This window comes from Myodes glareolus, chromosome 7, assembly GCF_982192425.1.
Source record: "Myodes glareolus chromosome 7, mMyoGla1.1, whole genome shotgun sequence".
In the NCBI taxonomy this organism is placed as follows: domain Eukaryota; kingdom Metazoa; phylum Chordata; class Mammalia; order Rodentia; family Cricetidae; genus Myodes; species Myodes glareolus.
In genome coordinates, this window is record NC_142032.1 from 55,853,533 (window position 1) to 55,867,298 (window position 13,766).

The following is a 13,766-nucleotide window of genomic DNA, read 5'->3' on the forward strand; positions in this document are numbered from 1 at the left end:
GACTCTTTGAGTCAGTAAGCCGGTTCAGCTGGGAAAAGCACTTGCTGAGAAAGACTGCTGATGAGTTTGCTGCCCAGAGAAAAAAGTCAGCTCCATAAAGTTGTTCTCTGACCTCCAGCTGCATGTGCACCCTCCCCCTCTACACACACAATTTACACACAATAATAATATTTTTTTTTTGAGACAAGAGTCTCATTATATGTAGCCCTTGCTGTCCTGGAACTCCATATATTGACTAGGCTGGCCTCATCTACTTGCCTCTGTCTCCCACGTGCTAGGATTAAAAGTGTGTGCCACCAACTAGGGGGTGGTGCACGCCTTTAATGGTAGCACTCAGGAGGCAGTCAGATGTATTTTTGTGAATTCGAGACCAGCCTGATCTACAGAGGGAGTTTCAGGACAGCAAAGATTATACACAATAGAACTATCTCAGAATACAAAACAAACAAACAAGCAAACAAAAAACCTAACTCTTCGGCAAAGCCAACTGCTACATGTCCCTAAGGGGGCTTCAAGTTCTTGTTTTTGTTTGTTGTGAATCTGCTTGTTTACTTATTTATTTATTTAGAGACAGGTTCTCTCTACATAGCACTGGCTATCCTGGAACAACTTATGTAGACCAGGCTGGTCTTGAATTCAGAGATCCACCTGTCTCTGTCTCCCTAGTGCTGCGATTAAAAGCGTATGCTATCACCGCCCGGCTCGCCCGACCAGTTTTATCTGAACGCTGGAATAGTTTCTCAACCTGATGGCTTCCTAGCCGGGCAATCCTTTGTGCGGGTCTGATCGCTGCATTGCAGGAAGCTTAGAGCTTTAAATGACTGTGACTGTTGTGTCACTGAAACCCAAAGGAGCCCTTACAGCCCGCACATTTCCAAACGGCCCCTAGAGGGCATCATCACCCTCGACAGACAGCACAGGGCCATTTCCGACAGAGTCCCGGACCAGGATCAATCCGTTCTCCGTCACTGGCAGAGGAGGATAATGCAAGTCACAAGAAGCGCGGGAAGCTGGCTAATTAAGGTCCGCGGATGATTCGTCAGCCCCTTGTGAAGAAGGTTCGGACAACTGGCTCAGAATCCCTTCGTGGGTTCTCCTTACCCACACGAGATACAGCTCGAGATGTCAGCTTCGCGGCCCGGCCGAGGCCTCGGAGTCGGAGGCTTAGGGGACTTTGCCCCCGAGCCCTCAGCCATCCGGAAGCGAAGAGTTAATCCAGCAGGCAGCAAGCTCGCCGCCGCGCCGCTAGGGGGCGACGCCCCGCACTCCGGCGATCACGTGGTGCCGAGGGCGGAACCAAGCACCAGACTGGCCAATAGGAACCGGGAGCGGGGTCCCGGGACTAGAAGAAACGGCGGCCGGGAGGGTGCTACGAGATCATGGGGCTTCTGACCATTCTGAAGAAGATGAAGCAGAAAGAACGAGAGCTGCGGCTGCTCATGCTGTATCCTCAAAGCGACCCAGCAGCCGCGAGGGTAGAGGGACCCGCCAGGTGGGCGGGGCCGGGCGCGGGGGCGCGGCCGCCGTGGGTACCCACTGCCGGTGGTGCGTCACGCACGCGGCGCTACCACTGCTCTGCGTGGGGCCGGGGCGGGCCGTACCACTCTGCGGGGCGGGGGGTTGCGTACTAATGCCCGCGGTGTGGGCCTGAAGGCTGGGCCTGGACCGGGGTCTCCAATGTCATGGGGAGGCGCGGCGTGGTGGTGGTGACTAGGACGTCACCGTCTCTCGGGCTGGCTCGACGTGGGTCCCGCTCCTCCCCAACGCTGAACCCCCCTCCCCTTCATGTAGGCCCGGCAGTTCCCTTCGGGTTGGAATCCCAGGGGCGTGTGGACCGGCCAGGCCCTGCGGGTAGGCGTGGACTCGGCCACAGGTCTAACTGTCACTCAGGGCCCCTGCCGACCTTGTGTTGCATTCACTGGCACCTGCATTACCCACTTTGCGTTGTGACTGTCTGCCTGAGCATCTGTGATCCACAAACTGGCAGGGAGAGAAGAGGGAAATTAATGTGCCCTTAGAACTTTACCACTCTTGTCCATTTTAGACAGTTCTGAGAAAGACAAGTCATTAGGTTACAATTTATTGATCACCTTCTGTGATTAGGGAAACGAAAAAGCCTTCGTTATGGATAACAGAAGAGGAGAAAAAAAGCAATAAAGCAAATAAATAAAATGTGTAGTTTGGGTTGAGAAGAACGCAGTCCAGAATGGTCAAAGAGCACATCAAAATAGTAGCTATTGGGCAGAGGCTTGAGGAGGGTAGAGATGTCTGGAGAACAGAGGCCCTGCAAGTGCAAAAGCTCTAGGAGAGGATGAGCCTGGCATGTTCCAGAGAAGGAAGAGTGGCTGGAAAGAGGCAGAGCCCAGGAGCAAGATGGAGGAAGTGAGGTCATGGAAGTGGGAGGAAATGGTAGGACCTGCTGCTAGATTGGAGGAGAATATGAGGGAGGAGCTGAAGCCCCAGTCTCTGGTTTCTGGCCAGAGTAATCAACAAGGAGTCACTAGCTAAGCTAGAAGGGGAGGGGAGCAGGTCCCTGGGACACCAGCCTGGGCTCTGTTTGGGCAGGTGGGTGACAATCTTCAGCATAGAAACGACTCTGGAATGACCCAGCTGGGGAGCCCTGAGAACCAGGTGTTCAGACACTTGTGGGAGATCAGATGAGTAGCAGGGATCCGGGTGACGTAAAAGTGGCAGTGCTTGGGTGGAGCGCAAGACGGGCCACCTAGCCACTGGAGAGCACTAAAGATCGGGGACCCACCTGGCGAGATGAGGCTTGGGAAGCGTCAGGGGAACAGTAGATGTAAGAAAGCAAGAGGGTAAGTGTAAATGGCTCAGTAGCTAAGAGCACTTGCTCTCATAGAGAGCAGGGGTTCAGTTCCCAGTATCCACTTGGTGCCTAGGAGCCGTGGGTGACCAGTCCAGGGGTCCTCTTCTGGCTTCTGTGGGCACTGCATTCATTTGTTGCATATATATGCATGCAGGCAGAACACTCATAAAATACTCAAAACAAAAACAGGCGTGGTACCACACACCTTTAGTCCCAGTGCTTGGGAGGCAGAGGCCAGCCTGGTCTATGGCACATGTTCTGGGACAGCCAGGGCTACACAGAGGAACACTGTCTACAGACAAGCAAAAAACAAAAAGAGAGGCCAGCCTAGTCTACATAGTGAGTTCCAGGCCAGCCAGGGCTACACAGAGAGAGACCTTGTCTCAAAAACAAAACAGCAAGAAAGGGCCAACATGATGTTACACGCTTGTAATTCTAGCACTCAGGAGGCAGGGTCTGGAGAATCGCCATAAGTTTGATATCAATCTCTTTACATAGAGTTACAGATGAGATAGTAAGGCCCTGTCTTTAAAGAAAAGCAGGAGAGGGCTGGAGAGATGGCTCAGTGGTTAAGAGCATTGCCTGCTCTTCCAAAGGTCCTGAGTTCAATTCCCGGCAACCACATGGTGGCTCACAACCATCTGTTATGAGGTCTAGTGCCCTCTTCTGGCCTGCAGGCATACACACAGACAGAATATTGTATAAATAATAAATAAATATTTAAAAAAAAAGAAAAGAAAAGCAGGAGAATAGAGGTTGGTGCAGCCAAGTGTAAACACCGGTTCCCAGGATGCACTGTAGAGGGAAGCCGCGCTTGAAACACTAGATGGCAGAGGGTGGACACGGGGTGCTCGCGCAGGAGAGATGGGAGTTTGCCAATGAGGAATTCACGGAGAGAGGGACCCGTAAGAGGTGGAATGGCGTGGGAAAGCACAGGATGACAGCAGCCAGCTTCCCAGGCTAACGTGGGGCCGCAGATGATGAGAAGTACTCTACTCCGCTCTCACAGATGGGGTCAGGTGAGCAGGGAGAGGTTCCAAACGCAAAGCCTGTTCCTTCCCTCACCCCTTGATTCAGATTGTGGTCAAACCAACTTCTCACCTGCTGTTGAGCTCACCTAATGGTTTGTTCTCTGCAGCAGAGGCTGTGACTCATTCCAGAAGCAGATGAAGGTGGTTCCCACCTCTAGGTAGTGGTTCCTGTCTAGAAGGTGGTTCCCACTTTACTTGGTCCTGCAGAAGACTGGGCCTGTCTGTTTTGGGCCTCAAGACAACACATAGCCTTATCTGGTACCTAAGGGGAAAGTCACTCCTTTCAGGAATGTCTCTCACTGGTTTCAGGGACCCCAGGTACTCAACTTTCTCCTCTCCTGCTTTATTTAGTCTTTTTTGTTTTTTTAGACTTTTTTCTTTGAGTATTTTACCTGTATGTATGTATGTGCATCATGTTGCGTGCCTGGTGCCCATAGAGGTCAGTGTTTGGTTGTGAACCACCATGTGGGTGTTGGGAACTGGACCCAGGTCCTCTGCAAGAGCAGCTAGTGCTCTTTACTGATGAGCCGTCTCTCCAGCCCCATTGTTTGGTTTCTTTTGCTAGTGTTTAAGTACCATCAGGGCAAAGACTTTGTCCATCAACACCTGAGGGGCCTGACACATAATAGGCACTTAATATTTGTTGCATAAATTATGTTACTTTGAGTTGGCCGAGATGATAAAATGGAATTGTGATACTTCCACATTTATCTCAAGCCAAGTATGGCCAGACATGTGCTCAACTTGCTTCAGTATCCAGTAGGAAAATACTAGTCCCTAAGAAGTTGATAGTGTGATGACATGCCCTCCAGCAGAACTCAGGGACTTCTCCTTAGCCTATGTGCCCCAGTGGCTTGGACAATGCTGGCAAAACAACCATCCTTAAGAAGTTCAACGGGGAAGATGTGGATACCATCTCCCCAACGCTGGGCTTCAACATCAAAACCCTAGAGCACCGGGGGTGAGTAGGATCGCTGAGGGCCCCATGGGGCTGGGGGAAGAGACGGGGGGGGGGGGGTGAGTAGGGTCGCTGAGGGCCCCGTGGGGCTGGGGGAAGAGACTGGGGGTGAGTAGGGTCGCTGAAGGCCATGTGGGGCTGGGGGAAGAGACCGGGGGTGAGTAGGGTCGCTGAGGGCCATGTGGGGCTGGGGGAAGAGACCGGGGGTGAGTAGGGTCACTGAGGGCCATGTGGGGCTGGGGGAAAGCAGTGGGGATAGGACCAGCCTGACCTTCATTGCTCCTTCCTTCCCAGATTCAAACTGAACATCTGGGATGTGGGTGGCCAGAAGTCTCTGCGCTCCTACTGGCGGAACTACTTTGAGAGCACAGATGGCCTCATCTGGGTGGTGGACAGTGCCGACCGCCAGCGCATGCAGGACTGTCAGCGTGAGCTGCAGAGCCTGCTGGTGGAGGAGGTGCGCCCTGGGCTTCTGCCTGCAGCGTGTGCAGTGATTCGCCAGGATAGTGAAGCGGGTGATCCTTCACTGGGCCCTGGGCAGAGACTGGACTCCTGTCTCTTTGGTTTTACCCTTCATCACCCTGAGTTTCAGTCCCATGACTGCAGAAGCTGCCTCAAGACCAGGGCAGGGGCGAAGCTCAGGGAACCAGTGAAACTTGCATAGAATCTAACCTTGCTGTGTGGCTTTGGGAAGACACAACCTCTTTGAGCCTCAGCTGCCACATTCCTCAGATCATAATTAGGCTAATCTTGACATTTGTTGTCTGGACCAAAATACCTTTTTTGTTTTGTTGACATAGGATTTTACTCTGTATCTCAGGCTGGCCTCAACTGGCAGAGGCTGGCCTTGAACTCCTGATCCACTGGCCTCTACTTCCCAAATAATGGGATTACTGGTGTGTGCTGTCACACTCCATTATTAGCTATTTATTTTGGCAGGATTGATTTTGGGGGAGCTGGGGTCAGGTTTCCCTAGTAGCCCATGCTGGCTCCAAACTCTGTATCCTTCTGCCTTAGCCTCCTGAGTGTGAAGATTACAGTTGGGCACCACTAAGCCATGCTCAGGAATTGCCATTTGGATACTGCCAACTTGAATCATGTTGCCACATTTCAGTTAGTTGAGGCCAAGGCACTTTTGAGAGGGTAAGAGGGAGCTGCTAATGCCTGTGCAGAAACCAACAGGAATGCATAGGAAGGCCAGGCTAAGAGAGACAGACACCACCAGTATGCATGTAGCCCCTTCTGGAATATTAAACAGGTCTGGAGAGGTCACTGTTGTTGAAGGCCCAGCAGGACTAGTCCCAGAAGTTAGATTTCTCTTTGCATCTGGAGAGTTTCAACTTGCAAGCACACCAAGAAGAAGTAGAGAAAAGGGCCAACAGGGCAGTCTGCTGGGAGTACAACTTAAGGATCCTGTAAACTGAGAGGAGGGGCAGGTGGTTATGTCCCAACATCCTCAGGGCAGCCTCCAGCATGCTTATGCTTTCTGCACATGGCCAGAGCTACAGAGGGCTTGGATCATTGTAAACAACACCCTCCCCCTGATTATAGAAGAGGAAACTGAGACATGGAGGGGAGAGATGCTCACTGGGTGGTAGCTAGCATCAGCAGCTCTGTCCACTTTGCCTACCCCACCTGGGGCTCCCCAACAACCATGGAGCCCTGCTCCTGACCCTGCATGCTGACCACTGACCCCACGGCTTGTAGAGAAAGGATCAGACTGTACTCTAAGCCTCCCCAAGCCCCAACCTGTCTTCTCTTTCCCCAGCGCCTGGCTGGAGCGACCCTCCTCATCTTTGCAAACAAGCAGGACCTGCCTGGAGCACTGTCCTCTAATGCTATTCAGGAGGTGAGTCGGGCCCTGGTGCAGGCTCACTGAGTAAAACTGAAAGATTATTAGTACTTTATTATCTTTAATTTTATTTAGTTTTGATTTTTTGAAACTGAGTTTCAGCAGCCCTAGCAGGAAGCCGAGGCCACCCTGAACTGTTGGTCTCCTGCCTCCACACGGAGAGTATGTAGGATTGAGGTGTGCACAGCAGTGTCAATGTCTGCAGTGCTGGTCATTGTTTCCAGAGCCGTGTGCTGCTAGGCGTGCACTCTACTAACTGAACCACATCCCCAGGCCCAGTCTTAGTTTTTTATTTACTTCTGAGACAGGGTTTCTGTAGCCTAGGCTGGCCTAGAACATATTATGTAGCCCAGGCTGGTCTCAAACGCAATAGCTGGAACTTCAAGCAGACACCTCCATGCCTGGCTGAGGCCAAGGCAGGGCACCCAGAATTGGATGAGTAAGAAGCTAGAGTGGTGCACAGTCTGGGAGAAGACAGACTGAATAGACCGTTCACAGGGTCCCAGCAGCAGCCTGCGCCAGTGCCTCCCATTGCAGTGCTCTCTGCCTGGAGGCCCGTCATTCTTTGTTTCTACAACAGTCTCATGAGGGAAAATGCCTGTCACAAAGGATGCAGGAGACACAGAAAGGTTAAGGCACATAGTAGGTAAACGAGCCAGGATTGCGCCTCATGCTGACCTGGCCCTGGGACCTTAAACTATCCCTGGCTTTAGAATCTTTCTGTCACCTTTTAACCAGCTGTTTGATGTGGAAGGCTATGGAGCCTCTGAGTTTGGATTCCTTCCTTGGTAAAATAGACCACATCATCCCTGGATCAGGAGGCCTTAGCAAGAGACAGATGACCTCTGGTCCCTGCAAAAATGCCTGGCTCCTGGCAGACACTCAGCAGCCCATGTTGATTTGTCACTGAGGGGTGACACTGGTGTGCAGCTAGAGTCACCCCTTGTGTGACTGGGAAAGGACCGGCTAAGGCCTGCTGGTTCCACCAGTCCCTTCTGTCCCCAGGCCCTGGACCTGGCCTCCATCCGCAGCCACCACTGGCGCATCCAGGGCTGCAGTGCCGTCACCGGGGAGGACCTGCTGCCTGGTATCGACTGGCTCCTTGATGACATTTCCAGTCGTGTCTTTACTGCCGACTGAGCTTCTCCAGTGTCCCCAGCTCACTGTCCAGGCCCCTACCCTCATCAGATGCCAGCCTGGGGGGACAGGCACCAACCGGCCAGACTAACACTCCCAACCCTGCCGTGATCTGCTGCTGCTACTGCTGCTCCCCCGACCCCCAGGTGAAGGCTGTCACCCTGGCTCCCAGAGTGGCCTGCAGCTGCCATGCCAAAAGGAAAGGCTGGACTGGGAGGGACTACTTGCTGCTACCAAGGTCCTTGGTGTCGCCTCTGTCCAGCAGTGAGAATAAAGCACTCCTTTCCCAGTTCTTGGCTGAGCTGTTGTGTATCACCAACTTTAGCTCTCACTTGGAATACTTGAGTCCTGAGGGACAGATCAGAGCAGAGGTATAACTGGTTTTATCAAGGAATGTGCAGACATGGAAGCTCAAGACAGGCTAGCTGGTCCATCTGCAAGAAACCAAGCAAGCTTCCTGGAGGTAACATTAAAACAGGGAATCAAGGAGGAAGAGAAAGGTTTGAGAAGAAGGAGTTGGCAGTTCCCTAGAAGAACACCTGCCTTCAGTATAAATTACAAAAAAAGACTTGTTCCCCACTCCAGCCTGAGGCTTATGTATAGTTTAAATTCAGTGTCTAGTTTGCCAGTGCAACCAGAAAGATGTACAGTGGGCAACTTGCACAGCTATAGGAGGACGGGTCCGGCAGAAATCCCTAATAGACTGGGGTCTTCAGGGAGCGGTAGATAGGTAGCTGTATCAGTCGGGGATGACTACAACTAGCAGGGCCTCAACCGCCTAGCCAGGCTGTCTTCGGCCACTATGACTCTCTCTATCAAGAGCTATTCACCACCACCCCCAGCCCTGCCCAGAGCAGGGTCAGCCCTGTTCAAGAGACTTACGCATCCCTTCCACAAGGCAAGCTGAGCCTCTGGCAAGGTAAGTGGCTGGCTTAAAGCCTCCTTTCTGGGACCTGAACTCAGCCACCTAGCACCTTGGGCGTTGAGATAAGGCCTTCAGCTTTATCAACTGGCAGCCTCTGGCCTTTTCTCCATAACCTGAGATCTGCACGTTCTAAAACCCATCATGAACAAACACACTCAGGCCCCAGAGACACCCATGGCTCTGCTGCACACTCGATAATGCTGACAGCACTGCCTGACCTATCTGGGCTCTGTCTGTCTGAGGGAGGTAACGTCAGTGCGCCTGCTAAAATAGAAATAAACTGGTATGGGGCATCATGAGCATTCGGTAAGGTTCAAGTATGGCTGTGATTGGAAGCAATGAGAACTTAAGCATTTAGGCACTGGTGCAATGGAATCACATGAAGCACGAGTAATAAAAACTCAGAGACAGATATTGGGGTTCAACCTGAAGACCAGAAAGGCAAAGCAGCCGGTCACTGTCTCTTACCTTGACCTCAGTCCGAAAATGGTGATCCTGCCTCCAGGAAACCTCAGAGTGAGACTGAGAGCTGTCTCCTGTTTTATAATCCTCTCTAGTTCTGGGATTAAGAAACTTAATTAAGAAATTAAGAAACCAGCCTTTGTGCATGCTAAGCTACAAATCTTCCATCACCAATTAAAGAAGAGGAAGAAGAGAAGAAGGAAGAAGAAAAGACAAAGAACAAGAAAATGTGGGAGCCACTGGGCCCACACTGTGAATCCTGGAGATCAATTCAGGTAGTCAGGCTTTGTAGCAAGCGCTTTCACTGCTGGGGCATCTCACCTGACTCTGTTTGGTTTGGTTGAGGGCAGGGGTGTTGTTTCTGGGTTTTTGTTAGTTTGAAGATAAAGTCTCAACCAGGTGGTGTGGCACATGCCTTTGATCCCAGCACTTGGGAGGCAGAGGCAGGTAGACTTCTGTGAGTTTGAGGCCAGACTGACCTACAAAGAGAGTTGCAGGACAGTCAGTATTGTTACAGAGGAACCCTGTCTCAAAAAAATAATAATAACAACAATAATAATATAATCATGATTATTATATTATTATTATTGGATAATAATTACATAATTACTTTCACAATATTTAGTCCATATGTACTTGGCAAATTCAGAGAAAGTACTGTTTAGTGAGTTCAAAGTTTTATACCTAAACCATTTTCTGTCATAACTTGTATTACCATCCTAAAAATGTCTTTTATACCTAAAAACATCTTAAACAACTTAAGCTTTTATGTTTTTCAACCTTATAAACTTTATATCTCTTACGTAAGTTTTTTTTCTGAATTTGGTAACAAGGAATACCATCTAGTCTTCACTCCCCATCAGAGATCCAAGAAAGATATAATATTGCCTGAGTAAACAGGAATGCAGAGCAAGCAACTGCTATGAACTATAAAACTACAGAAATGACAGAGACAGTGGACTGCTTGGACAGTCAGTCACCCAAGGTTCCTCTGTAACGTTGGGGCACCCATCTTTGGTCTACAGGCCTAGAATATCTGACAGACTTTTCTGTGAAGCAGGGATTTTGAAGGATTTCCTACCTTGTCTTGGCAATGTTCAGCAGTTGCTGTCTTTTGTGTCCTGCTTGTCCAATTAGGACAGCCTAGCTTTGCCACAATAAAAGCAAACTCCATACAGAGGTTCTTCGATGTCCATCATTTTTTTTTCCAAGACAGAGTTTCTCTGTGTAACAGTCCTAGCTGTCCTGGAACTAGCTCTTGTAGACTAGGATGACCTCAAACTCACAGAGACTCGCCTGCCTCTGCCTCCTGAGTTTTGGGATTAAAGGTGTGCATACTGCCTGGCCCCACCCTCCTATTTTGAAGTAGATTGGTGCTGCCAAGAACAGAAGCATCTCACTGTCATCAAAAGCCTTGTTATTAAAATATCATAAATGCCACATTCAGTAGGTCTCTGAAGTATTTGAAGACTATTTATCTAAAATATATCTCTGTATGAACTTTGAAAACATACCTAATATTACTATAAGTTTGTTATAGATGAACAACTATTAACCTGATTTTCTTAATTATTTTAAAAGGTTAATAATAATAGCTTCCAAGGACTAGAATTTTACATTACATTTTTTTAATGAGCTGCATAGGTACAATATTTTAAACAAGAATAGAAACATACACAGTATAACAAAACAACCTTAAACTTGTATCATTATACAAAAATGCATGCCAATGTAAATAAAATATTTGAGATTAATAGTTGCCTCTTAGTTAAAAGTAGATTCAATAATCTACCCTTTTAGTCTATCATTGCTACACCACTTTTTCTTTTTAGAAAGAGATCCTTGAAGCCAACCTCCCTTGCATAGTTTCCTCCTTTACCATGACCAGTAATAACTTGTAACCAACCCCCCTAAATGATGACAAACATCTATAACCCATCAAATGACCAAAAACCACCCACTCCATCTCTTGGAAATGTGGGCATTGTGTTATCTAGACTGCTTCCTGTTGTCTGGGGATGACAGCATCTTTAGGGGACCCTGAGAAAATTGACATAATGGTCAAGTCCTGGGAGAGCTAACTGTATTTTTTTTTGTTTAGTCTCTATGTGATGGAAAACTATAGAGTCTATTTGAAGTCCTGGCTGGAATAGTGGATGAAGCTAGACCATTTCAGCTAGAAGCTTTGAAGTTGTTCTGGTTGCAGGATTTTTAGGAAATTGCAAGAGAGTCATTCTGAGGTTGGATCACCTAGACTACTTGTTTTTATTGCTGTCTGGTCCTTTTTTTCTGAAAACACAAACTTTTAAAGGTAACATAAACATTTGCATTTACACAAGTATGGAATGTGCAATGTGCACAAGTCAGAGAAAAATGATTGTTGTTTTATGTTTGAGCAGGTAAAAGGCATCTGTCAACTTTATATGTCGTTTAGGACTGGATAACCAAACCTCTGTCCATGCAATATGAAAGGATGTCATGCCATAATAAATCATGAGAACTCTGTAGCCAACAAAATTTATCATGTCTCATGAAGTCTCAGAGCTGTTCCCACGTAGAGGGATCAGTATGTACATCACCTATCCTGTAGTCTTTCTTGTTTTTTTTTTTTTCATGTCTGTAGTCAAGATTTTCAGGTCTCCCCCAATCAAATCTGATCTTCATTAATTTTGAAAGGAACCACAACTTTTTGTTTCCTGTGGAAACAAAGTCATAACTTCTCCCCTAATGCAACATATTTTCTGACTTACATTTTAAAATTAAGACATTTTAAAAATATATAGGTTGGTTTAACGTAGCAGTTTCCATAATCCAGTGTCTCTCAGCAGCTATTGGTTTTTGTATGCTAGCATTTAAAAAATTCAAAGTCAACAAAATTGACAGGATTGGGGCACCCTGTGTATTTCCCATCTGTGGCTTTTTTTATATTAATTTACTCTCTCTTTAAAAACTATTATTTTTTAACTATTTCTTTTTATGACTGTCTATACCCATTTCTTACAGTAAATTAAAGGTTTTCTAAGTCTGGACCACTTTACTGTGTGCCTGCAGCATTCTCTGACTGCAAGACAAACCTCAAATGGTTACTCCAGCCGCCATGCAGCTCTGGTGCCTTGCTCTGTTTGCCCCTCCAGCCTTGCCTTACCACCCCAGCTCAAGTGCTCTGCTTCACAGCAGGGCCTCCTCTGCTCTGTCTCAGGCCCTGTGTGGATATTCAAGCCCCACACTGGGCATGATATATAGTAGTCAGATTTCCTTCCGTCAGCCACCTCACAAATAACCACACAGAGACTTCTTATTAATTATGAGAGCTCAACCTATAGCTTAGACTTATTCCTAACTAGCTTTTTTTTTGTCCGAGAAAGAGTTTCTTTGTGCAACAGCCCTAGTTGTCCTGGAATTTGCTCGAACTCACTCTGTAGCCCAGGCTGGCCTCGAACTCACAGAAATCCTCCTGCCTCTGCCTCCCAAGTGCTGGGATTAAAGGCATGGGCCACCACCGCCCCGGCTCACCACCCAACTTCTAACTTGCTCTTCTAACTTAAATTAACCCATTTATATTAATCTACATTCTATCAAGTGGTGTTACCCTCTCTTCCATCTTCACCTCCTGTTTCCTCTCCATGCCTCCTGGCATCTCCTGCATGTGTGCCTAGATTCTTCCTTCTCTTCCTTTTTCTCCCCAGGAATCCCACCTATACCAACTGCCTAGCTATTGGACATTCAGCTTTTTATTACACCAATCACAGCATACACCTACACACAATCTATAAATATCCTATAACAGATGCTTGCCTGTGATCTCAGCATTTGGGAGGTGGAAGAAGGAGGATCAGAAATTCAAGGTTAGCCTCAATTACATAGTGAGTTTGAGGCCAACCTGGGTACCTCCCACCCCCCCCCCAAATATAAAGCAGTTATGGGGAATCTAAACAGCTCTAAACATTGTGACTTCAGTGCCTCTGTCATGATCCAGCTCTTCCAGCATCAGAAAATGTCATTCACCCAGCCAATCACTCACAGGGATGCAGGGAATTTAACTTGGCTCTTCGAGTACATTTTGAACACACTGAAAATTGCGTGAGTTAGGCCCTATGGCTGGAACCTGTAGCTCCAGATACTCAGGAGGCTGAGGCAGGAGGATGTTTTCAGGCCAGATGTTCAGTCTAGGCAACACAGTGGAGACCGTGGCTCAAAATAATTCATAAAATAGCTAGGAGGTGGCTCAAACCTTTAATCCCAGCACATAGGGAGCAGGAAACAGCAACAGGCCGACGTCTGTGAGTTCAAGGCTAGCCTGGTCCACAGAGTGAGTTCCAGGACAGCCAAGGTTACAAAGAGAAACCCTGTTTCGAAAGAAAAAAAAAAAAAAAGACTAAGTGAATGTCAAGAAGAGGAACGGGGCAGAAGTTTCGGAGATTTGTAAGCAGGGTTTATGTTGGGGTGAGGTGGGTTCAATCACACACCAAAATGAGGTCTGCTGGTAAAACCTCCCCAAACAACCAGCCAATTATTCTCTACCTAGATCTGCGTTTTACCAATGACATAGAACTTGTCAGACACTCCCTTAGCCA

The 13,766-nt window shown here is 48.2% G+C and overlaps 1 protein-coding gene across 2 annotated transcripts; it reads left to right on the forward strand.

Moving 5' to 3' along the window:
* Positions 1-931: 931 nt before the first annotated feature.
* On the forward strand, positions 932-8,094 carry Arl2 (ARF like GTPase 2). 2 transcript variants are annotated; one of them, XM_048457933.3, is made up of 5 exons: positions 932-1,444; positions 4,709-4,819; positions 5,111-5,331; positions 6,585-6,665; positions 7,674-7,812. In XM_048457933.3, exons 1-4 carry the CDS (start codon positions 1,380-1,382, stop codon positions 6,650-6,652), a joined length of 465 nt encoding a protein of 154 aa, XP_048313890.1. In that variant the 5' UTR covers positions 932-1,379; the 3' UTR covers positions 6,653-6,665; positions 7,674-7,812. The 2 variants fall into 2 exon arrangements, with proteins under 2 accessions (XP_048313890.1, XP_048313889.1); XM_048457932.3 differs by having other exon boundaries at positions 936-1,444; positions 5,111-5,273; positions 7,674-8,094.
* The last annotated feature ends 5,672 nt before the right edge of the window (positions 8,095-13,766 follow it).